The sequence below is a fragment of the Ornithodoros turicata genome, chromosome 1 (assembly GCF_037126465.1).
Source record: "Ornithodoros turicata isolate Travis chromosome 1, ASM3712646v1, whole genome shotgun sequence".
NCBI classification, from domain to species: Eukaryota; Metazoa; Arthropoda; class Arachnida; order Ixodida; family Argasidae; genus Ornithodoros; species Ornithodoros turicata.
The window spans coordinates 178,207,732-178,231,550 of record NC_088201.1 but is presented as its reverse complement, the minus strand read 5'-3'; the positions used below and the strand labels follow the sequence as shown (position 1 = coordinate 178,231,550).

Genomic DNA, 23,819 nt, shown 5'->3' with positions numbered 1-23,819 from the left:
AGCCGGTTGGTGGCGATGTCTCGTTGCCTTGCTTACTGTCGCAGCCTTTATTATTACATTTAAAGCGTTAGAAAATGTGTGCTCCGCCAATGGAGACACTGTACAAGTGTGCAAGTATGTTGGAATCCACTATTTTGATAGTGGATAAATGCGTGTCATAAATGGCAATTTTATGACTTTTAGACATATCGTCATATGATCGTCACGATCGTCACACTATCCAAGACATCAAGACATCGCCCCCCCATTTGGCTTCGCTTGGCTTGTGGCCCCATTTTGGTAAGTAAACAAAGTTCGCAAAGTTCGGCACGAACTTCACATTCACAATCACTTGGGAAAACCATGAAGCTTTCAGACCTTCAGTAATGCTTACTGCTTTACTTAAAAGTACTCTTACAAAAGTACAGCGTCTTTGCTATTCACTTTGAAGCATTTTCAAAGGTGTGCTCCACCAATGGAGACATTGTACAACTATGTTGGGATCCACTATTTTGATAGTTGACTGGACACTAAACATCGGCTACGGAGATTTCGCCTTCGGTGTGATTACATGCTGTAACATACATCACAAGTGCTCACCTTTTTTTTCTTTTTTCTTGTTTGCACATTGTAATCGAGAGATGAGTGGTTCAAATCCCACCGCTGTCTGTCTTTTTCGATGACTGCCATGTTTCAACTGATCAGCGGCATGTTCCGAGTGTGAGAAAGCATCGGCTGGTTGGTTGGGTCTAAAGAGACTGGGAGGTGGTGGATTCGAATCTTACTACCGGCTGTGCTGTTTTGAGGTTTCCCTGCGTTTCCCAGGAGGCTTTCCAGACGTATGTCGGCCCAGTTCCCTCGAAGTCGGCCCAAGGCCCACACTAACCCCCCCCCCCCTTGTCCCCCACTGCTTCCTTCTGTCCTCTCTCCATCTGTCTTTGTCGTTTTGTTTTTTTTTGAACTGCTATATCGTGTCTCGCTTTGTCGATGGGCGACACCAGTATTGATTGTATGTTACTCGCGACCTACTAGATTATAACGACCATGTCATAGGCACCCCTTCCCAGCGCCGGATTTGGAAGCGAGCGGTGGCGTTGCTCACCGGCCCGGTTATTGCTTCCTCAGTTTCTGCAATACTTGGTACTTCAGCTAACCACAGTATTTTTGTACAAGCGGTGGATGTCCCACGAGAGATGCTTCTTTCCAAAGTTGATTATTATCATCCTTCTCCGCGTTTTCATGGGAGCTGTTGCTGTCGTCTGCTACGGTAGTCTTCTACTCGTTCAAAATTCGAATTTCCATTGTCCAATCATGACGTAGATCTCACGTGCCAACGAGTAGCACCCCTAGCAGATCATGCGGACGGGCTTCTCATAGGGGTTGCCGATTATGACACGGTCGTTATAATCTAGTAGATCGTGATGTTACTAGCGCACATTGTTGCTTTCCTCAAAACTAATAAATTTGCGAGAGACAAATGCAAACACATGCTGCCGTACATCCTGTGAGTGCCAAACGAGTCAGATGAGTTAAGACACCTCAGTAGCATTAAGGGGACTACAGAAAATAACATAGCTGAGGTCGTACGTGGCATTTTTAACCAGGAAGTTGCAAATCTACACGCGCTCAGCATAGACACCATAATCGACACACTGACTGTTACACCACTACACACAAACATAGCACACAGTGATGGAATCACATCCCTCATAAAGTATATTTCTTCTGGCTACAACAGAAGCAATGACTACAAGTGATGCTGTCATGATCCTCTCCTCAACACTTCTCTCCTACTGGGGGCCAATGGGAACACGGAGGAAATAAAGACTGAATGCACTTCCAGCAACACTGAGTTGGCATTTTAGTCAATACAGTGATAGTCAATGCGCGTTAGTCAATAAATAAAGATTAAAGATCTAGATAAATCTAAACAACTTCTAAATCTAATCAAAATTTAATCTAAAAAAATTAATCCAGAAATTTTATCCAGTTTAAATAAATAAATAAAGACGAGTCAATAAATAGTCAATACTGTGGGCAACATTTTCACGTTTGGTGGGCAAATGATAATTGTTTATGTAATAGCGCTTGTGTGTCACTGCCTGCTTGTCTCATCTTTGCCATTTTAGGGACAAGGCATTAGTGTAGAGGCAAGAGATTCTTCTGCAAAGCCCCAGCCCATTGGATTCACAGCCCAAAGGAATGCAGCTGCCCCAGATGTCGAATGGTCAGCTCACAACAATAGAACTGACACCTTGTGATGCTGCATGTCTTCCGAGACTGGGCCAGATGCAGCAACAGGACTGTAGCATGTCTGCATCAGGAGGAGGTATGTGCGGTAAAACTTTTTAAAACTAGGTACTCTGATGGTGAATGGATAAAGGTGAGCACAGGTGCAGACATACCAACAGTTACCCCGCAGGTTTTGTGATGGTTTGTGGGTAGGAATGCAGTGTCACTGCGGGTTGCTGGTAAAATGCTGGTGTGCCTGCAATGTGTCCTGCAGTGCAGGTAAACATGCACCACCTGCACCCGCTAAACTGACTTTTTGCGACCCCCACTCATTAACTGAGACATTTTCCCCAGTTTTCATCCCTAAAAATAGCCAGAGATCAACTTTTTCTCGCGTCTTTCACAGTCATTTGACCTTTAGCTTAGCTTTGGCCTTAGCTTAAATAGCTGACCAATTTGCCATCGACCAGCGGCATGGCCGAGTGGGCTAAGGCATCCGCTCGTTGGTGGTAACCAAGGTCGTGCTGTAGACTGGGAGGTGGTGGGTTCGAGTCCTACCGCCGTCTGTGCTGTCTGAGGTTTTCCCTGGGTTTTTCGAAGACTTTCTAGACGAATGTCGGCACAGTTCCCACTGAAGTCGGCCCAGGATGCATACTAATCCCCCTGTCCCTCACTCCTTCCTGCTGTCCTCTCTCCATCTGTCCACATCTGTACGCCATAGGTCGGCATTTTCCTGAGAATTCATTCAACATCACATCATGGTCAGTTTTCTGCAAAGCCCATCACATCACATCACCGTCATAAACCATCACATCACGAGCCCATAACTCAACTTCAACTTCAGAATTCATCACATCATAACCCATCATTCAACTTCAGAACCCATCATCAGAATTCAACTTCAGATCCCATCGCAGTTTTGAAGTTGAATTCCTATGATGGGTTCTGAAGTCGGTGATGGATTTTGAAGTGTGTGATGGGGCTTTGAAGTTGAATTCCTATGATGGGTTCTGAAGTCAGTGATGGATTTTGAAGTTTTTGATGGGGTTTTGAAGTTGAATTCCTATGATGGGTTCTGAAGTCGGTGATGGATTTTGAATTTGATGTTTGTGATGGGGCTTTGAAGTTGAATTCCTATGATGGGTTCTGAAGTCGGTGATGGATTTTGAAGTTGAAGTTTGTGATGGGGTTTTGAAGTTGAATTCCTATGATGGGTGCTGAAGTCGGTGATGGGGTTTTTGAAGTTGAACTCCAACAAAGGCCTACGTGGGGTGTCCCCGGCTGCAGGGTTACGACGCTAGCGTCCTGCTCGCCTGTGTTTGCGTGGGTTTCCTGGTAGTGGCAGCAAAAGCGTAAGCGAAGGAGGGGTATGCTGTTTGGAGGGTGCGGTCAGCCTGCACTCGGTTCGACTTGGAAGCAGGGTTTACCAATGAAGGAGGAAAGGGAGGGATGCCACGTTTCACCTCCGCTGTCGCATGTGACCGGCGGAAGGTGTGTTGCTTGCGCGGTAGGGTTGTTGCACAATATGGCGCCCGTTGTTGACAGATAAGTGAGCGCATAGCACATTGCGCGTTCATGTTGCTTCGAGTGACCGCTGATGGGGCTTTGAAGTTGAATACCAACGAAGGCCAACGTTGGTGTGCCCGGCTGCTCGCTGGTGGAGGATTACGACGTTGGCATCTTCCTCGCCCCTGTTAGCGTGGATTTCCTGGTAGTGGCGGCGAAAGCGTAAGCGGAGGAGGGGTATGCTGTTTGGAGGGTGCAGTCGCCTTGCTCTGGGTTGGGCTTGAAGCAGGGTGCACTAAGAAAGGAGGAAAGGGAGGGATGCAACGTTTGACCTCCGCTGTCGCATGTGAACAGCGGCGGGAGGTATGTTGCTTACGCAGTAGGGTTGTTGAACAATGTTGCGCCCGTTGTTGACAGCTAAGCGCATAGCACATTGCAGGTTCATGTGGCTGCGTACGACATCCTTGCACGACCATGTGGCTTCGTACATCTGGCTTTTCCGCCGTGCCATTTTTCACTCGTGACGCAGGGGTATTAGCTTCGGCATCGGAATACATCGTGGCCTGCCCCTCAGTATTACATGAGTTCTTGTGACATGATGCTTACTGACACTGGAAATAGCCGTCATGAACGAATTCAGCGACCTGTAATCACCTTCGCTGGACATATGTTTTTACTCTAATTCTTTCATGCAATACACCACTGCAGTGGTTTATCCGGAATCCCAAGCAGGGGGCGTGGTCATTATTACAGCTACGTGATAACAGCTTTACACGTATAATTACCGACATGTCATTACAGCTGAAACGGCAAGCCGCCTTTTTTGCAGGGGGTGTCGCCAAACTTTTTTCTTTGGGGTGGAGGGTGTCATAGGGATGTATCATGGTCTGGATAAATCACTGACATCAAAAACTGAGAATCTGTCCTCGGAAAAGTGTAACCCATTGTATTCGTTTTCCTCCGAGGAGGGTATATACGGACGAACACTAAGTGAATTCTTAACGACCGAGGCATTTGGACACATGTAGTACATACAGAATGTGAGGCGCAAATTGAAGTGAAGACTGCAAGGAGCCCGGAAGACCACCAACTTACAGTCCGTGAAACAGTTTCTTTTCCTCTCTCACAATCTCTAAATAAATATGTGTCGACACAGTTTATAACAATTCCCACTCTTACCTGCTTTTATTTGATGTTTGAAACAACCTCTCATCATAATCACCTGACTGTAGTGTTAGTCACTTTTTGAGGTAACTTCGCAAAAGTATCATGTGCAAAGTTAAAAATTTCTATTTCGCTTCACGTCCAAGTAGGCAGAACGCACAAACGCAGGCTCCTTTCTTTTTATTTTGCTGCTGAAAAATCCGACGACAGTGACCCCGCCTCTTGCACGTGTGCGGCGCCAGCAGCCTGTCTGCTCCGCCTTGTTGCAGCGCGATGTAGTGGATGTACGCAAACGCAATTCCGACGTGCTTCTGAGTTAGGTCGCAGAAGAGCATTCGTTTGGAGTGCGTGGAGTGCATTTTTTAACGGGGAAGGTGATAAGGCCACTGGCAAGGTTCTATGAAATGTGCGCGGAAAATGGGAACTCGCAGAACTTGGAATTCCAATTCTCACTTTGTGCCCAATTGACAAGGTATATTCGGAACTCCGCTCCCAACTTAATTTCGGCATGGTAGCAAGAACTGTCATTTCTCACTTAATTTCATTTTGAGAACTTGAGGGTTGTAACTTCATTACATATTTAGCTTAATGACGTAACTCGTAACTAGCAATTTTTGGGTGGTAATTAACTTTCCTACCTCTGCTGAAATGTACTTTATTGGGGATGAATATCTAAGAAATAGCAGCTGCGTGCTCTGATGGAACACTCGTGTCTGATGGATGCTACACTCATGCGGAAAACATACCTAATTCCCCAAAACATGACCTATGCACCTCAGATAAATAAGAGACCTATAGTGACCTCTGTGTATTACATTTAAAATAAAAGACGTCCACAAAAACAATGCCAACCCGATCTTGTCCTATTTGGATCCCAATCTCACAAAGGAAAAAATAAGCAATCTAAGAAGACACAAAATAAGCATAATAAAACACACTTTGTCAGCACGACAGCAATCTACTGTCGTCTAGTAAAACGCGCGTATGCGACCGAAGGCGGAGAATCAAATCCAAACCCATCCAATATACATATATACGCACATCATAGCTGTAGGCGAACAAATGAGTCAAACAGAACAACCGCAACGTGCAGACCGCGCGACCGCAGAACGCCAAATCGCATCTCGATCTAATCTACCGCTCACATTCGCAACATACAGTTGCCTCAGGCTACATGACATTGCCCTCCGCGCCCCAGTACGCGAGAGAGTAACGCGTTCCAAACACTTTCCCTCCCTGCGACCGCCGATACACAACAAGGGGGGGGGGAGGAAGTCCGCCAGGCATCTGCAGTGTCAGGCCCCTACGCCCACACCATGCACGAAACGCGAAGCGTTTATGTTCGCTCGGTGCACTCCAATACACATTTGCCCTTCACTCCGCACGCGTTCGCACAAGTAACAGTCACGACACGTGAACGTCAGACATCGACTAAACATTGTCGGCTTCAAAACCTATTATGAGGACTTCGAAACCCATCCGTCATCTTCAAAACCCATCTCGCTGACTTCCCCTTAAAAAACATTGCGCTGACTTCAAAACCCAACACACGGACTTCGACTTCCAAACCCACACACGCTGACTTCAAACTTCAAAACCAATCACGCTGACTTCAACTTCAAAACCCATCACGCGGACTTCAACTTCAAATCCCATCACGCAGACTTCAACTTCAAATCCCATCACGCGGACTTCAACTTCAAATCCCATCACGCGGACTTCAACTTCAAATCCCATCACGCGGACTTCAACTTCAAATCCCATCACGCGGACTTCAACTTCAAATCCCATCACGCGCACTTCAACTTCAAATCCCATCACGTGAACTTCAACTTCAAATCCCATCACGCGGACTTCAACTTCAAATCCCATCACAGCCCTTCATTCAAATTCAACTTCACGTCACATCATAGCCCTTCATTCAACTTCAACTTCACATCATGCCCTTCATTCAACATCACATCATTCTCTATGAGGTGATGGTGAGTGAAGTCGGTGAAGGCCATCATGAATGAATTCGCCGACCAATGCTGTACACCGCTCACAGCCACAGTTGCTTCGCGGTGCTAACACGGAATAAAAAAAAAAAATTTGCCATCGAACATTAAGCAAAACAGCACACACTGGTAGAAATTGCTCTTTCCTTTCAGCTCGACCCTATCCACCAACACAGGAGTTCATCTCACACTGGGCTGTCAGATTGTGCTTGCCGTTACTTCCATGCAGACTCTGTAAAAACTGAAATTCACAGCATGACAGACTCACAAGTCAAAACTGGTCATGATACAGAATGGTATCCTTCTGATGATCCTTCTGTTGAATTGCTGATCTCCTCTGGAGATACATCTGTCTGGATCCCCCAGCTATGTGGACATTTTCCTCAGGAACAGCAGCTTCCTGATAAATGGGGGTTGACTGTGGTCAGATGGGTGATGCTTTGTGGAATAATCCTGAGGAACTTGTCATAGTAAGAACTTTGTAAATTACATAGTGAGATGGTGAACAGCCTATAGAAAGGTCTGGCAAGATTTCAGTGAACTGTGTGGTCAGACTGCGTATCGTGTAACAATGCGAGACACCAAGCAAAGTTTCGTGGAGCTTTCGTATGCAATATGTAGAGATGAGCTGATCTGACATGATGACATGTGTAGAGATAAGAGATAAGTGTTGGAAAGGGGATAGAGCTGACTTTCACTCCACTTGATGCTTTTGCAGTATGGCTTACTTGTGCCATTTTATTTTGCTTCAGGTGTGATGGCTGCAATGGGCCACATTAAAGAAGAACCCCAAGAATGCTCTTCAAGTGAACATCTGCTTGTAGTAGTAAAGACGGAGCCATACCATGCTACAGTTTCGGAAGGGTGGGACCATGTTGAACACAGCCATGACCCATCGTCAGAAGGTGATACAAAAGACATTATTTATTTCACGAAGAAAGAAAACTATGTAACGGGAATTGCTTTAGTTTTTTAATAGGCATGTACAGTGGCAGACAAAAGTTTACGGCGGCGAATAGTACCCTTACAAACAGGTGACTGGGTTATCTAGGCACATGTGCGTAAGCCCGAACATTCCAGATCTGTGCTTGCTTGTTGTTCTGAGGGAGGAATGCGCTGGACTGTGTTCTGTAAGCTTTTGTCCAGCACTCTACGTGCTTAATTTTTCTTATTAATCTCAAAATAGGCAAAGCAGGTAATGTATGTCATGATGGGTAAACCCGGTGAGACCCATTTTTTACCATCTGATTTGTATCGTGGTCAGTTTGGGAAAGGCTCGCAAAAAGTCCCGATAGCTAACTTTGCAGAGTCCCAGTTCAGCCCTTAGCACTGGAACGCCATACACTGTACATTCAATATGGCCGTTCCACATCTCGTGTCCATCTAAGTTTGGGGGGGGGGGGGGGCTCTTTTTTTATTTTCCGGCCAAAAGTCAGCTTTTCCCCTGCTTTTATAGTAACACTGCAATTTTTACCCCTCAACTTAAAAGCAAAACAAAGTCATAGCATTGAAAAACACAAGGCCCTATGTATAATCTATCCAATAAATTATTCAGAGCATGACTATCTCCTCACAATGTGGTTCGGATAGAGTCGAGAAAAGGTGCAATGCATGACATTGAATAGTGATAAAACTGCTCGTGTGTGTGTTATGCACAAGGAATACTTTCTGCAGAGCAGTTAAGAAAGTAAACGAATATACATTACGAGTGTGTAAACGCTGAAATTTCCAAATACAAATGTCTGCATAATTGTCCTTGATTCTCCTTGCATTGATACGCATTATACATGAGATATTTTCTACACTTCAATTCCAAATGTCTGCAAAATTGTCCTTCGAATATCAAATAGGGACATTTGGAATTGAAGTGTAGAAAATATCTCATGTACAGCGAAACATCCCTATCTTGGACACCCGCGGTGCAGCCGAAGTGTGTCCTTCTTAGGGAGGTGTCTGAGTTACAGAATACGAGGGAAACAAAAAATGGAAAAGATCACAGCCGCGTTGCGAGAAATGTCCCCCTTCTTCAATTCATTGTCATTTGTGGTATCTGGAACCCCTCTACCCACTCTTCACTGATAATTATTACTGATTTAGGTAGATTCAGTTCCATGCAGATTCCACTCAATGGCATTACCTTTGGAGCTTTTTGAGCAGCGTACTGCTTGCCTGATAATTTAAACCCACTTGGAATTAAGCTCAAGGACTTGTCTCTGAAGCCCACTTTTCATTGCCTTGGTGCAGCTCGCGTTCAATGGCTCTAGACAAATCGAAGACAAGTGCTCACACAAAGAATAGTTACAACGTAGACTGACAACACCCGTTTTCGGACTCAAAAAACTAAAGCAACAAAATGCTGAGACCAGTATAGAGGGAAAAAAGGGCGAAAGTCAAGGGCACTGGCGCATTCTGGGTCTTTTTGGTGCAAAGATGAGCCGAGGTTGAGGTAATTTGGCCAGGGTTTTGTCCGACTTAGCAGGGAAAACCCTGTCCTACTTCTGGGATAGGGAGGTGTCCGACATAGAGAATTTCGTCTCCATGTAGATTCAATGGGAGCCTGCCAGTGCAATGAAAGCTTGTCCGACATGGGGAGTTGTCCGAGGTAGGGAGGTTTTACTGTATAATGCGTATCAGTGCATAACGTCTGCCAGGGGTGGTGGTGAAAATACCGGTGCTAGTAATGCACACAGATTGGAAACGGTACATCCGGTTACTGTCCACAGTAATCGGAAACTTGTGCATCGAGAGGGAGTAATTTTTCTTAAATCTTTGGCTGATAAAGTATTTATGAAAGATATCAAAGTCCGATCTGATATATTTGGTGCATAGAGGAGTTCAGTCTCCTTGCCCTCTTCACGTTCCTTCTCTACGATTCTGGCCTTCTGAAATGACTTAAAGAAACTGAGTCGCCGACCAATTTTTCGGACATGCCTGATTATTTGGACTCGTCCTCGGACCGACCGCGGGTCCCATAGGGTTGATGTATGAGAAAGTCCAGAATTTCAGGTGTCATGCATACCCGTTGCTCAATATTTCGGACTCTGTTTGCCCAATCAGCGAATCAGCTCTGTTTGCCCAATCAGGACGGCATTCCTAACAAATTTTTCCAGCCTGCTAGTACTTCATTAAGTTTATTTTAAAGCAAAATTCGTTTTTTCGGACTGTTCGATTATTATACACAAATATGACGCTTCTGTTAATGTACCAATATCGGCAAAAGTTTACTCAACACCAGTGCTGCGCATTTCTTGATCAGAGTGATGTTGTAGCAACAGGAGTGGGCACACTTACTGAGAGGTGCGTTGAATTACCCAATCACCTGTCCGTAAGTTCATCTGCTCCCATTTGCTGCAACGGGATCGCTCCGATGACGATATACACCACCCCGATGTTCCGTAAACTTCTGTTGGTACCTGTACTACCAACTCGTGTGTGCTCTTACTGTCCTGCTTTTTACAATTTCAGAAGAAGCAGCAACCACTGGTATACTACTTCATATCAAGGATGAGCCCAAAGACATTTGTGATTCAGTATCTTCAGGTTGCGACTCTTCAAACACAGAGTTCAACTTTAAAACAACAACACTTCAGCCTCCATTCGACAACACTATCTCGGTCACTGTGGATGTTCGACCCACGGATTCAAAGGCTGGAGGCTACGCTTCAGACCTGAGCCAGACTTCAAAGCCTGGTGAATCGTCAATCTCTGACCTCGAGAAGGACAGGATGTACAAGTGCAATGTTTGTTCGGATGCGTGCATTGACACAAACCAGTTGGCGAGCAACGCGAGCACATTCACCTGCAACACATGTCAACTCAAACAGACCCACACAGGTGTGAAGCCATACGAGTGCAATCTCTGTTCTGCAGTGTCCAGCTGCAGCGTCAACATGGGGCATTACAAGCAGATGCACACGGGAGAGAAGCCGTACAAGTGTGATATCTGTCCTGCAGTTTTTAGTCGCAAAGCAAACATGCAGTGTCACAGGAAGACACACACGGGAGAGAAGCCATACAAGTGTGACACGTGTAGTGCAAAATTCATCCGCAGCACGACACTGCGGCGTCACATGCGGATACACACGGGCGAGAAGCCGCACAAGTGCCATCTCTGTCCTGCAGCATTCAGTGACAGCACAGTTCTTCAGCGACACACACATATACACACAGGCGAAAAGCCATACAAGTGTGATCTCTGTCCTGCAAAGTTCAGTCGCTGCACAGACCTTCAGCGACACAAGCAGACACATACGGGAGAGAAGCCGTACAAGTGCGATATCTGTCCTGCAGAGTTTAGCCGCAGTGCAAACCTGCAGTATCACAGGCAGACCCACACGGGAGAGAAGCCATACAAGTGTGACACCTGTAGTGCAAAATTCAGCCTCAGCACGGGCCTGCGGCGTCACATGATGACACACACGGGCGAGAAGCCACACAAGTGCAATCTCTGTCCTGCAAAGTTCAGCTGCATCACAGACCTGCAACGCCACATGGTGACACACACGGGCGAGAAGCCATACAAGTGCGACACCTGTAGTACACAGTTCAGCCGCAGCGCGGATCTGCGACGCCATAAGCTGACACATACAGGGGAGAAGCTGCACAAGTGCAATCTCTGTCCTGCAGAGTTCAGCCGCAGCACAGACCTTCGCAGGCATACAGCTACACACACAGGTGAAAAGCAGCACAAGTGCAATCTCTGCCCTGCGAAGTTCAGCTGCAGCACAGACCTGCGGTATCACAATCAGTCCCACACGGGAGAGAAGCCACACAAGTGTGACACCTGTTGTGCAAAATTCAGCCGCAACTCGGACCTGCGGCGTCACATGCTGACACACACGGGTGAGAAGCCGCACAAGTGCAATCTCTGTCTTGCAAAGTTCAGCCGCAGCACAGACCTGCACAATCACATGCTGACACACCCGGGGGAGAAGCCGCACAAGTGCAATCTCTGTCCTGCACAGTTTAGCCGCAGCACAGACCTTCGGAGACATATACACGGACACAGATGAAAAGCCGTACAAGTGTGATCTTTGTCTCACGAAGTTCAGTCAAGGAGTGAGCTAGCGGAGTCACAAGTTGACTCTCATGGGAGAGATGCCATACCAGTGTGATATCTGTCCTGTGGAGTTTAACTGCAGTACACACCTGCAGTATCAGAGGCAGACACACACCACAGTGTGGAGCAGCCGCGGAGCAGTACTGCGAACAATACCGCCCCGCGACCGTTTGGACGTATTCCAAGGATCTCAACCCAAGAAGAAGAGCAGGCTCCGCTTTTACTCCCTCTACCGCATCCCGGGTTTGAAGGGAGATTAGGGAAAATCCCTCCATGGAGCAATACTGCCTCGCGACCGTTCAGCCTTGTTCCAGTGCTCTCACCCAAAGAAGAACAGCATGCTACCCTTTTGCCCCCTCTACCACATACGCGGTTAAGAAGGGAGATTAGGAAAAATATTTCCGTGGAGCAGTACTGCGAGCAATACTGCCCCGCGACCGTTCGGACGTATTCCAGCGCTGTCACCCCAAGAACATCAGGCTCCCCTTTTGCCCCTCCACCGCATACGCGGATATGAAGGGGGATAAGGAAAATATTTCCGTGGAGCAGTACTGCGAGCAATACTGCCCCGCGACCGTTCGGACGTATTCCAGCGCTGTCACCCCAAGAACATCAGGCTCCCCTTTTGCCCCTCCACCGCATCCGCGGATATGAAGGGGGATAAGTAAAATATTTCCGTGGAGCAGTACTGCGAGCAATACTGCCCCGCGACCGTTCGGACGTATTCCAGCGCTGTCACCCCAAGAACATCAGGCTCCCCTTTTGCCCCTCCACCGCCTACGCAGATATGAAGGGGGATAAGGAAAATATTTCCGTGGAGCAGTACTGCGAGCAATACTGCCCCGTGACCGTTCGGACGTATTCCAGCGCTGTCACCCCAAGAACATCAGGCTCCCCTTTTGCCCCTCCACCGCATACGCGGATATGAAGGGGGATAAGGAAAATATTTCCGTGGAGCAGTACTGCGAGCAATACTGCCCCGCGACCGTTCGGACGTATTCCAGCGCTGTCACCCCAAGAACATCAGGCTCCCCTTTTGCCCCTCCACCGCATACGCAGATATGAAGGGGGATAAGGAAAATATTTCCGTGGAGCAGTACTGCGAGCAATACTGCCCCGCGACCGTTCGGACGTATTCCAGCGCTGTCACCCCAAGAACATCAGGCTCCCCTTTTGCCCCTCCACCGCATACGCGGATATGAAGGGGGATAAGGAAAATATTTCCGTGGAGCAGTACTGCGAGCAATACTGCCCCGCGACCGTTCGGACGTATTCCAGCGCTGTCACCCCAAGAATGTCAGGCTCCCCTTTTGCCCCTCCACCGCATACGCAGATATGAAGGGGGATAAGGAAAATATTTCCGTGGAGCAGTACTGCGAGCAATACTGCCCCGTGACCGTTCTGACGTATTCCAGCGCTGTCACCCCAAGAACATCAGGCTCCCCTTTTGCCCCTCCACCGCATACGCGGATATGAAGGGAGATTAGGAAAAATATTTCCGTGGAGCAGTACTGCGAGCAATACTGCCCCGCGACCGTTCGGACGTATTCCAGCGCTGTCACCCCAAGAACATCAGGCTCCCCTTTTGCCCCTCCACCGCATACGCGGATATGAAGGGGGATAAGGAAAATATTTCCGTGGAGCAGTACTGCGAGCAATACTGCCCCGCGACCGTTCGGACGTATTCCAGCGCTGTCACCCCAAGAACATCAGGCTCCCCTTTTGCCCCTCCACCGCATACGCGGATATGAAGGGGGATAAGGAAAATATTTCCGTGGAGCAGTACTGCGAGCAATACTGCCCCGCGACCGTTCGGACGTATTCCAGCGCTGTCACCCCAAGAATGTCAGGCTCCCCTTTTGCCCCTCCACCGCATACGCAGATATGAAGGGGGATAAGGAAAATATTTCCGTGGAGCAGTACTGCGAGCAATACTGCCCTGCGACCGTTCTGACGTATTCTAGCGCTGTCACCCCAAGAACATCAGGCTCCCCTTTTGCCCCTCCACCGCATACGCGGATATGAAGGGAGATTAGGAAAAATATTTCCGTGGAGCAGTACTGCGAGCAATACTGCCCCGCGACCGTTCGGACGTATTCCAGCGCTGTCACCCCAAGAACATCAGGCTCCCCTTTTGCCCCTCCACCGCATACGCGGATATGAAGGGGGATAAGGAAAATATTTCCGTGGAGCAGTACTGCGAGCAATACTGCCCCGCGACCGTTCGGACGTATTCCAGCGCTGTCACCCCAAGAACATCAGGCTCCCCTTTTGCCCCTCGACCGCATACGCGGATATGAAGGGGGATAAGCAAAATATTTCCGTGGAGCAGTGCTGCGAGCAATACTGCCCTGCGACCGTTCGGACGTATTCTAGCGCTGCCCCAAGAACATCAGGCTCCCCTTTTGCCCCTCCTCCGCATACGCGGATATGAAGGGGGATAAGGAAAATATTTCTGTGGAGCAGTACTGCGAGCAATACCGTCCCGCGACCGTTTGGCCGTATTCCACACCCCCTAACACCCACCCAGGAATTGCTCATGACACCCCCCCCAGGGGAGTGTCATCTGGTCCTGTCGATTATTCAAATCAAACCTTGATATTTACGATGCCTACTGGTTTTGAACGCTGTGAGTAACGCAGTGGTTTAACGTGGTTACACCAGATCATCGTGCGAGAGTACGGTGCACTCGGTGGATCATGTTGCTAAAGGTGTGGTAAGTGTACTTGTGAACGAGATATACAGGAACAAGACAGAGTGTTGTGCTCTCTCACTAAAATATTGGTTTCATGAATGTAGATGGGTAGAATGGTTCTATGAATCGAATACTCTGCTCAGAACGTTCGCGATTGCTTCCTGCGCATGTTGACGCTCTGATGAAGATATCCATCGAAGAACCACAGATTCCGCGACAGCAGGTGACGCCTGATGGCAGCACCGACAAGTACCACGAGTTAATTGATAAAGCTTCTGAAAAATGGGTCCGGAAACCCAGGAGGCTATGAAGGGGAAACTTGCCGCTTCACATGAAGAGAACTGCTCTGCGTCATGTGTGCGTGCTTTTTTTTTTTTTGCGTTTCTCGTTATTTGTCTTCGTTTCCTGTTTTTAATGTCACACAACGTTTTTACCAGAAATGAAGATGCTCAAAACCCCGAGCTACCTAGGTGGTATTTTGAGAGCAGCAAAACAATGTTCACCGCAATAAAGCGTTACTGTTTGAAAATTGAATGTCGCTACATTTAGCCAGAAACACAGTTAATGGGCAAGTCTTCTAACGCGCATTTGTACCCCCCATTTCACTCCTTCAAATCCCGATTCCCTGAAATCGCAAATCCTGGGAAAAGCCACCTTGTTCACATCATACGTGAAGTCACAGGATATGGTCACGTGGCTGTGACGTCATGCGAGACCGTCGGGTATTATGTCACACACCCCCCTAGAAGAAAATCCTGGGAAAATCACTGTCACCGTATTCGCGTATCTGGGAGTAACGGAGTCAAAATGATGCTGCAACGTTGCAGCCAAGAGGAAAAGACTGGACGTGGTGCCAAAAGGGACTCCAGTCATTCGTCACTCCACTAAAAGTGGGTTTTCAGATGTTGCAATATCCCGGACCCAAAGAAAGCAGAGAAGGTTTCTGTCTTCATGGCGGATAGCCACTTGCAGGTAGGCCTTTCGGATGTCAGCCGTGACAACAAAGGTGCTACAACGAAGTAACAGCAGCAGATGCAGAAGATTGGCGTTTAACTTTGGCCCTTTCATTGGGCAGGAATTCAGAGACGGCTGCTCCAGGAGATGGGACGACACGTCGAAAACCTCGCGGAGCTTGGTTGTAACGGCTTCTTTATGAATAACAGCGTGGAGGGGCATATAGTCATAGATTGAGAAGTTACCCGTCAAAAAGAACTCGTTACAAGTTAAGGTACCGCGTGCTAAATGTGGGTAAGTTAATAACTAAGTTCTTCAGCATGAAATCTAACTCGTAGTTACTGAGTTACTTAAAAAAAGAACTAGTTACTTCCAAGTTACTCCGGACACAAAATAGCATTACGCAGGTGCAGCGCGCGAGCAGTTGAGTTAGACCTTGAGTTGCCTGCGGAAGAGTGCAACACGCTTAGATCGTTTTCCTTTATGCCCAACAATAGACCTCTCCCTGTTTGTAAATAAATGACGTCATAGTGTTTGGCAGCGCCAAAATTTGGTAGAATTGAACTACGCTCGAAGCTAGAGGTGAACAAGGTCGCGCCCGAAAGCCACAGTCTTGAGGGGATTACGACATGACCCCTTGAATGGACGAGACCCTCGGTCGTACTTTTCTTTCAATGGGAGACAGCGAACAAGTGCCAGTTCGTGGAACCCAGCCGTCCTTCCGCTTTGTTTCGGTTTCAGTCTGTCTACCAATATGTCATGATGACGTTTCTCTGGTAGAGGTGTATTCGAACGCTTTGCATCTTGCCCCCTGTGGGCGCACAATGGTTCAGCTTTATTTCAATGGCAGCAGTTCTTATTTCCTGAATAAAATACTGTCACTCATTGAATATCACGTTTTATGGCAAAATATGCCATGAAGGAACCGGAGAGAAAGCAAGAAAATGTGTGGACGTGAGTGAAAAGCGAGTTAAAAGTAACTTGGAACTTAAGTTACTTTGACAAAGTTACCAAAAAAAGGAACGAGTTCCTCTGAAAGTTACCACGGCGCAAAAGTACCGAGTTACGTTACAAGTTACCAAAAAAAAGGAACTTAGTTACAGTAACGAGTTACCTCGAACTCTGCATATAGTAGACATTCTCATGTTCAACGACTTGGTCCACCACCCTCTCTGCATGCCCCTCACTGAAATATTCTCTAATAAGGGTGTCGTAGTCATGTAGCAATTATGGAGACGACCAGCTGCTGCAAGAGCCACCATTGAGCTGTTGCTTGATTGTTGGCTACTGGGGGAAGACCCAGCTTTTTCACCATGAGTGGCACGACATAGCAGCTGTTTTTTCGAACTTTTTCGATTCGAAATTTTCGAACTTGAGTAGAAAACAGAGTGGCGGCTAAGCTCTCTGCCTCGTCGGGGACTTTCTCGAGTATGCTCAATGCATCCAAACGCCACATTGGTCCTGTTCTTCTGAAGAGAGAAAGAAAAGAGACAGCCGCAGACAGCGTTTCGTGAAGGCGAGGGTCGAGTTCTGGATGACCCATCCGAAAATATTTTCAACTGACAACTGCGATGACTTCGCCGGGAAGGTGTTTGACTTGTCCGGTAACTATCTTCCAATAGTAGTCAGCGCCGATCAAGAGCCCAACCTCCGCAGTCCGTCAGGAATCCGCTGATGCTAAACCCGTGTTCCAAAAGATCAAGCATTGTGGTGATCAGCGGAGGGGTGACAGCAAGACAAAGATTGGGTAATCCCAACGCTTCCACATCAACGACACACTAGAGAAGATCTTCAAGATGAACATGGCACGCTGGCAATGAAACCGTGTGGGGTGCGTTGATGCGAAGGAGAATACTGAGAGGGCTTCGTGGCCTTTGGTGTCCCACTGTAGCTCTTGTAAGAGGTCCTGCCAGATGAACGTCTGCTGGCTCCCAGTATCTGATAGTATGCAAACTGTCTCCTCCCCGCCAGGCCTGAGGCCAAATCTTCCGCGGTCTGAAGCCAGGGCCTAGTTTCCGTGCCTATAAGAGGCTGGATGCGAGCGTTGCTGCGGTACCCGTCCCTCCAGGAGAGGTAGACTGGCGATGCCTGACCCAGAGACGAAGATGAAGACAAACTGGGTTTGAAGTCTCGTCGCTGAATGTCGCAAAGGACTGAAAGGTGATGCCCGTGACAGTAAGCACAAGATAAATGTGCAGCTGATCGACAGAGCCTTGAAAAATGTCCAGGATTGCCGCAACGGAAACATCTCCCGGCGCAGACCTTCTTGTCGGCAGGCAACCTGGAAACCGGACACGATGAGTGTGGATGGTCCGGAGAAGAACACAAGGGACAGGCGGATGACGGACGAGGAGGAACTAAACGTTGGCGAGGGTCTTGGTCTCTTGGATAGGAGTCTGGCTTGTGGCAGCCAATACTACCCCGCGACCATTCGGCCGTATCCAGGACACGGACCACCAAGGTGCTCTCGCCCCAAAAACCCCTGTGTCTGCAACGACTCGAAGTATACTCAATTCCATGATAAGGCAAGCCTGAGCGATGGGCAAGCCATGAGCGCAAGCCATATGAGCGATGGGCGATTTCACACAATTTGAAGGCTATGTCGAATGAGATGGGTGTCCGTCTCCTCTTTAGGAACAACTTCAGGTTAGATCGTCTAATGCCTTTTTCAAAACCAGAGTCTGCATGTAATGTTGAACACAGAACCATTAAGTTTGTTCCTTGTGGAAAAGAAATGTTGTATATAGAATCCCGTTAGCTTGTGGCTTTGCATAGGTCAAACTTCTGAATGCGTAAACCAAAGGTTGGGCCAGCATAAAAACAATCCTGATTCAAATTTGTCGGATCACCTAAGAATCTGTAATAATTGTCAACCTCTATGGTCCCAGACGGCGGTGCTGGCGTGGGAACCAGACAGGCGAAAACGTCTTAAGAGAAGCGTTGGCCATACAGAGTGTGGGCAATTGTATTAGTGTGCCGTCTGTATGTATCCACCCGGCCTTCAAGCGCCTCCTTTGACTTCCCTCAACTCATTTTGTCCTCATTTCCCTATTCCCCCCTCTCTTCCCTCGCACCGTCTACATGTTCATGAAGTTCGTGTTTATCGATTAAACGTTTTGCTGGTTTGAGCCTTCGTGTTTGTTTACGTGTCTTGCCCATCGCTCAGGCTTGCCTTATCATGGAATTTATCCACCAGCTAGCCTGCATTTACGCCATTCTGTCAAAGTATACTCAACATCCCTGACATCCCTTCTTGTGAAATACTTTGTTTTTAATCCAGGCTATTGTCTCTTATGTGTGAATACAGTAGAATCTCGATGATACGATCACGGATGATACGAATTTCGGGATGATACGAATTCTTTTCCGGTCCCGGCCGGAATGCCTTTCTTCCCATGTATTCGAATTCGAATGATACGAACGCGTTATCTTGCCTTTACGGGTGATACGAATGAGCCGAGGATGCGACAGAGGTCGTTCCCCCGTGACGCGAGTCATGCTGCTCCTTCTTTCGAAAAGGGAGGGCGATCGTCACCACAAACTCCCTTACATCATGTAGCGCAATGCAAGCAATGACTTTCCTTTTGGTGGTGGTGGAGGAGATAAAGATCAAAGGGATTGCACGGCCCAGAACCTTATCACCTTATCTCTGTTTTGAGATTTTTACCCCCCCCCCCCCTCGCAACAATAAACCGCGAAGCTGTGTGACATCGCTGTGACGGAAAACAGCGACCAGAACACGTGGAAGGAACATATCGGGACAACTTGTGGCAACATTCCGCGTCACCATTCCGCAAGTCGGCTTCACCTAACGCCTGCGTGCTTTAGGAGCAGCTCGCTTTAGACCACTGTCGCGCGACTCGCGGGTGAAAAGCACGTGCTACGTCTTTTGAATCATCTCGCGTATTTGGGCAGCATTGGCCAAAAACGGAGACACAAACGCGTTACGACCGACCTCCTTCACCAGCTCCCGTGGCTCAGTGGTTAGCGTGCTGGCCATATGTCACGTCGAGACTGGGAGGTACCCGGGTTCGAATCCCGATGCCGGCTGTGCTGTCTGGGGTTTTTCCTGGGTTTTCCTCAGACGCTTTCAGACATATGTCGGCACAGTTCCCCTAGAAGTCGGCCCAGGACGCGCATTTCCCCAGGGCGTCAGTCGTGACGTTGCCCATATACGTGAGGCCGACAACGGCAAGCCCTTTCACCACCACCACCACCACAGATCTCCTTCATTGACAGTAACGGAAAATGAACAGTCACTGTCTATTTTTAATTCGTTTAATTCGTTTGATACGAATTTCTGATTATACGATTTTTTCCGCGACCCCGTGAAATTCGTATCATCGAGATTCTACTGTACCTGCCAACTGGAGGTGGAAACCAGACAGACTGCTGTTGCTTGAAGCGTGTTCGTAAACACTTTGTACAGACAACGAGCATGCGAACAGTACCCTGTGCTTTTGCTTGTTCCCCAATGTCTATATTAATGCGGCAGTCGAAACAGGATTTCATAAACATCCCACATTTACCCGTATGTCCCTTGCCGGTGACGTTCAATCACTGTACAAGTCCTGGTTTCACGGAACCCCGTGAATATCACTGGGATCTGCAAGCTGCTCCTATGGGATACCCAAATATCCGGAGCGCGATATCCTGTATCGACGTCACAATGTTGGCTGACCTCCAAAGGACAGAGACTGTCTCTCACCTCTGTGCACCAGATTGTGACGCCGCAGGTACACCCTCTTGCTGAACTCTGAAGAATAGAAACTGCACTTGTATGGCTTCTTGCCTATGTGTCAGTCTGTGACGTTACAGGTGTATGCTCTAGCTGAACTCCAAAGGACAGAAATTGCACTTGATGGCTTCTCACGTGCAGGAGACTGTGGAGTCGCAGCTGCCACCACCTGCTGAACTCTGAAGAATAGAAACTGCACTTGTATGGCTTCTTGCCTATGTGTCAGTCTGTGACGTTACAGGTGTATGCTCTAGCTGAACTCCAAAGGACAGAGATTGCACTTGATGGCTTCCCACGTGCAGGAGACTGTGGAGTCGCAGCTGCAACCACCTGCTGAACTCTGAAGAACGGAGACCACACTTGTATGACTGCTTGTCCATGTGTTAGCCTGTGATGCCACAGGTATATGCTTTAGCTGAACTCTAAAGGACAGAGATTGCACTTGCATGGCTTCTCACCAGTGTGCATCAGATTGTGGTGCTGCAGGTGCACCCTCTTGCTGAACTCTGAAGAACAGAGACTGCACTTGAATGGCTTCTCACCTGTATGTGTCTGCTTGTGGCACCGCAGGTTTGTGCCATAGCTGAACACTGCAGGACAGAGATTGCACTTGTGTGGCTTCTCGCCTGTGTGTGTCAGCATGTGGCGGCGCAGGTCCGTGCTGCGGCTAAATTTTGCATGACAGGTGTCACACTCGTGTGGCTTCTCACCCGTGCGTGTCTGCTTGTGGCTCTGCAGGTTTGTGCTATAGGTGAACTCTGCAGGACAGAGATTGCACTTGTGTGGCTTCTCGCCTGTGTGTGTCAGCATGTGGCGGCGCAGGTCCGTGCTGCGGCTAAATTTTGCATGACAGGTGTCACACTGTGGCTTCTCACCCGCGTGTGTCTGCTTGTGGCTCTGCAGGTTTGTGCTATAGCTGAACTCTGCAGGACAGAGATTGCACTTGTGTCGCTTCTCGCCTGTGTGTGTCAGCATGTGGCGGCGCAGGTTCGTGCTGCGGCTAAATTTTGCATGACAGGTGTCACACTCGTGTGGCTTCTCACCCGTGTGTGTCTGCTTGTGGCTCTGCAGGTTTGTGCTGCGACTGAACTCTGCAGGACAGAGATTGCACTTGTGTGGCTTCCCACCCGTGTGTATGAGCATGTGACGTCGCATGTTTGAGCTGTGTCTGAACTCTGCAGAACAGACATCACATCTGTATGACCTTTTGCCAGTGTGCATGTGACGCTGAAGGTCCATGCTACGGCTGAACTCTGCAGGGCAGTGATCGCACTTGTATGACTTCTCGCCCGTATGTGTGAGCTCGTGTCGCCGCAGGTCTGTGCTGCAGCTGAACTCTTCAGGACAGAGGTCACACTTGTACGGCTTCGTTCCCGTGTGTGTCTTCCTGTGACGTCGCAGGTTCGCACTGTAGCTGAACTCTACAGAACACATATCACACCTGTACGGCTTCATGCCTGTGTGTGCCCGTTTGTGTTGGCATGTGTCACAGGTGAATGTGCTCACTTTGTCAGCTCTGCAGTGAACTTCCATGTGGTCTACGTCAATGCATGTAGCCAAACAAACACTGCACTTGTATGTCCTGTCCTCCTCCTGGTCAGAGACTGATGGTTCACCTGGCTCTTGAGCCCCTCTCTCGTCTGGAGCATAGTCTCCGGGCTTGGTATCTGTGGATCGAACATCCACAGTGACTGGGACCATGTTGTCAAGTGGAGGCTCAACAGTTGCTCTGTTGACGTTGAACTCTGCATTTGAAGAGTTGCAACCTGATGATGCTGTATCATAAATGTCTTTGGGCTCATCCTTAATATGTAGACCAGTACTTGCTGCTGCTTCTGCTATGGTAAAACATGGAACAGTGAGAGTACAGACAGGTTCGTAGTACATTAACAAAAGTGCCATATTTGCTCCCATAATTAACACGCACTCTTACACGAAAATGCAGTGCATTATTTTCTGAAGTTTAAAACTCAATATCATATGAAATTTTGTTCTGACATATCTGGTACTGAGGTGTTTACTCACTGGTGCCATGCAGTCAGCTGCACTGCATTGAGTGATGTGCTGTTCAGACTGAATGAGTCACTCAAATGAACTGAATGAACTCGTTCATCGACGGTCAAAAGATATAGTTCACCAGTTCACTTGACTTTTACTGATGCTTTTTTGAATTTCGTTGCTTGCTACACAATTTCTCCAATCCGCTGACTGGAGGCGGTGAGTGATGGCAGTAAAGTAGTCACCATCTATCCCAGGCGAAAATTTGAGCTGGGAAGTCAACTGGTACCAGCTCGTTCCCAGTTTGCACCAACTGGTGGTCAACTGAAACCAACTGGTACCAAACTGGTGGCAACTGGAAAGTAAACTGGTACCAGTTCAAGCTGGGCTGGTGGCAACTGGGCACTTTGTGGTACCAGTTCAAGCTGAACTGGTAGCAACTGGGAAGGGAACAGGTACCAGTTCAAGCTGGGCTGGCAGTAACTGGAAAGTGAACTGGTACCAGTTCAAGCTGGTATGGTGGCAAGTGGGCACTGTGTGCAACCAGTTCAAGCTGGGCTGGGGGCAACTGAAAAGTGAACTGGTACCAGTTCAAGCTGGACTGGTAGCAACTGGACGTGAGGTGGTGCCAGTTCGAACTGGACCAGTTTACATATTTGGGGGGAAGTTTCGGTTTCAGTGCCAGGACAGGTTAATATGAAGATTGCAAGACGAAGTTATAAAAACGATCAGAAAGTAACTTTATTAATAGAAATAATCATATTTCAATTTTTGATAAAGTTCCTGTTAACGAAAGTTATTTTGGAACTCTTATATTTGTATTTTGTGCGTTCCTGCTCCCGCGATGAATGATGCGTTTAATGTGCAACGGACGCTTGCTTTTAGCAGCGTGCTTGTATACAGCAATTTTCGCCCGTTATGTTCTTAGCGTGATGTGTGACATAGGCGTTGGTTTTATAATCTAAAGGATTTGTCTTCAAGTTACGACAGTGCGACAGTACAATGAGCGCCAGCGGTCGGCGGGTGGGTGTTATAGGATTACAGCTTGACTAAAACTGTGGAGACCGCTTTATATCGCGAGTACTATACGCCTCGTGCACAGACTAAAGGTGGCGCTTTGCGCGGCCACGTAGCGGTGGGAAAGCGAACTTTTTGTGTGAGTCGTCCGATATCGGAACCAGTTAAAAGTGTATGTGGCGGGCATCATGAACATCGAAATTGTGTGTATCGGTTGTGTAACTTTGTGGATTTCAATCGCTTTGAACTCCAAACGACTACTTTCGGTCCTCAGCGGTCATAAGACTATAAGGCATAAGACTATATGCAGAAGCAGGCATGTGAGCGTTATTACAATTCTTTTAGCTTTTCTTCGTGAGCACCGCACTTGCGTATGTTTTCTTTTATACTTTTTTACAGCAACCTTGCAAATGTTGCACCTACAGCGGATGCAGAATTCTCATTAGCTGAGTTGGAAAAAGCGACTAGTTCCAAGCTAGT

The 23,819-nt window shown here is 47.9% G+C and overlaps 2 protein-coding genes across 2 annotated transcripts; one reads left to right on the top strand and one right to left on the bottom strand.

Annotated features, from left to right (window-relative positions):
• The first annotated feature begins 294 nt into the window (after window positions 1-294).
• Window positions 295-14,578, top strand: LOC135378820 (zinc finger protein 883-like). The gene is made up of 3 exons (XM_064611925.1): window positions 295-2,308; window positions 7,631-7,783; window positions 10,344-14,578. Exons 1-3 carry the CDS (start codon window positions 2,182-2,184, stop codon window positions 11,888-11,890), a joined length of 1,827 nt encoding a protein of 608 aa, XP_064467995.1. The 5' UTR covers window positions 295-2,181; the 3' UTR covers window positions 11,891-14,578.
• A 6,157-nt stretch (window positions 14,579-20,735) lies between these two features.
• On the bottom strand, window positions 20,736-22,226 carry LOC135390989 (zinc finger protein 883-like). Its single transcript, XM_064621033.1, has one exon. The coding sequence runs from the start codon at window positions 22,224-22,226 to the stop codon at window positions 20,736-20,738; it is 1,491 nt and encodes a 496-aa protein (XP_064477103.1).
• Between the last annotated feature and the right edge of the window lie 1,593 nt (window positions 22,227-23,819).

Coding starts and splice junctions, on each gene's coding strand:
- LOC135378820 (XM_064611925.1), top strand. CDS start 2,182: ATGCAGCTGCCCCAGATGTCGAATGGTCAGCTCACAACAATAGAACTG. Junction 2,309..7,630: donor CATGTCTGCATCAGGAGGAG/GTATGTGCGGTA, acceptor ATTTTGCTTCAG/GTGTGATGGCTGCAATGGGC. Junction 7,784..10,343: donor CCATGACCCATCGTCAGAAG/GTGATACAAAAG, acceptor TTACAATTTCAG/AAGAAGCAGCAACCACTGGT.
- LOC135390989 (XM_064621033.1), bottom strand. CDS start 22,226: ATGGCACTTTTGTTAATGTACTACGAACCTGTCTGTACTCTCACTGTT.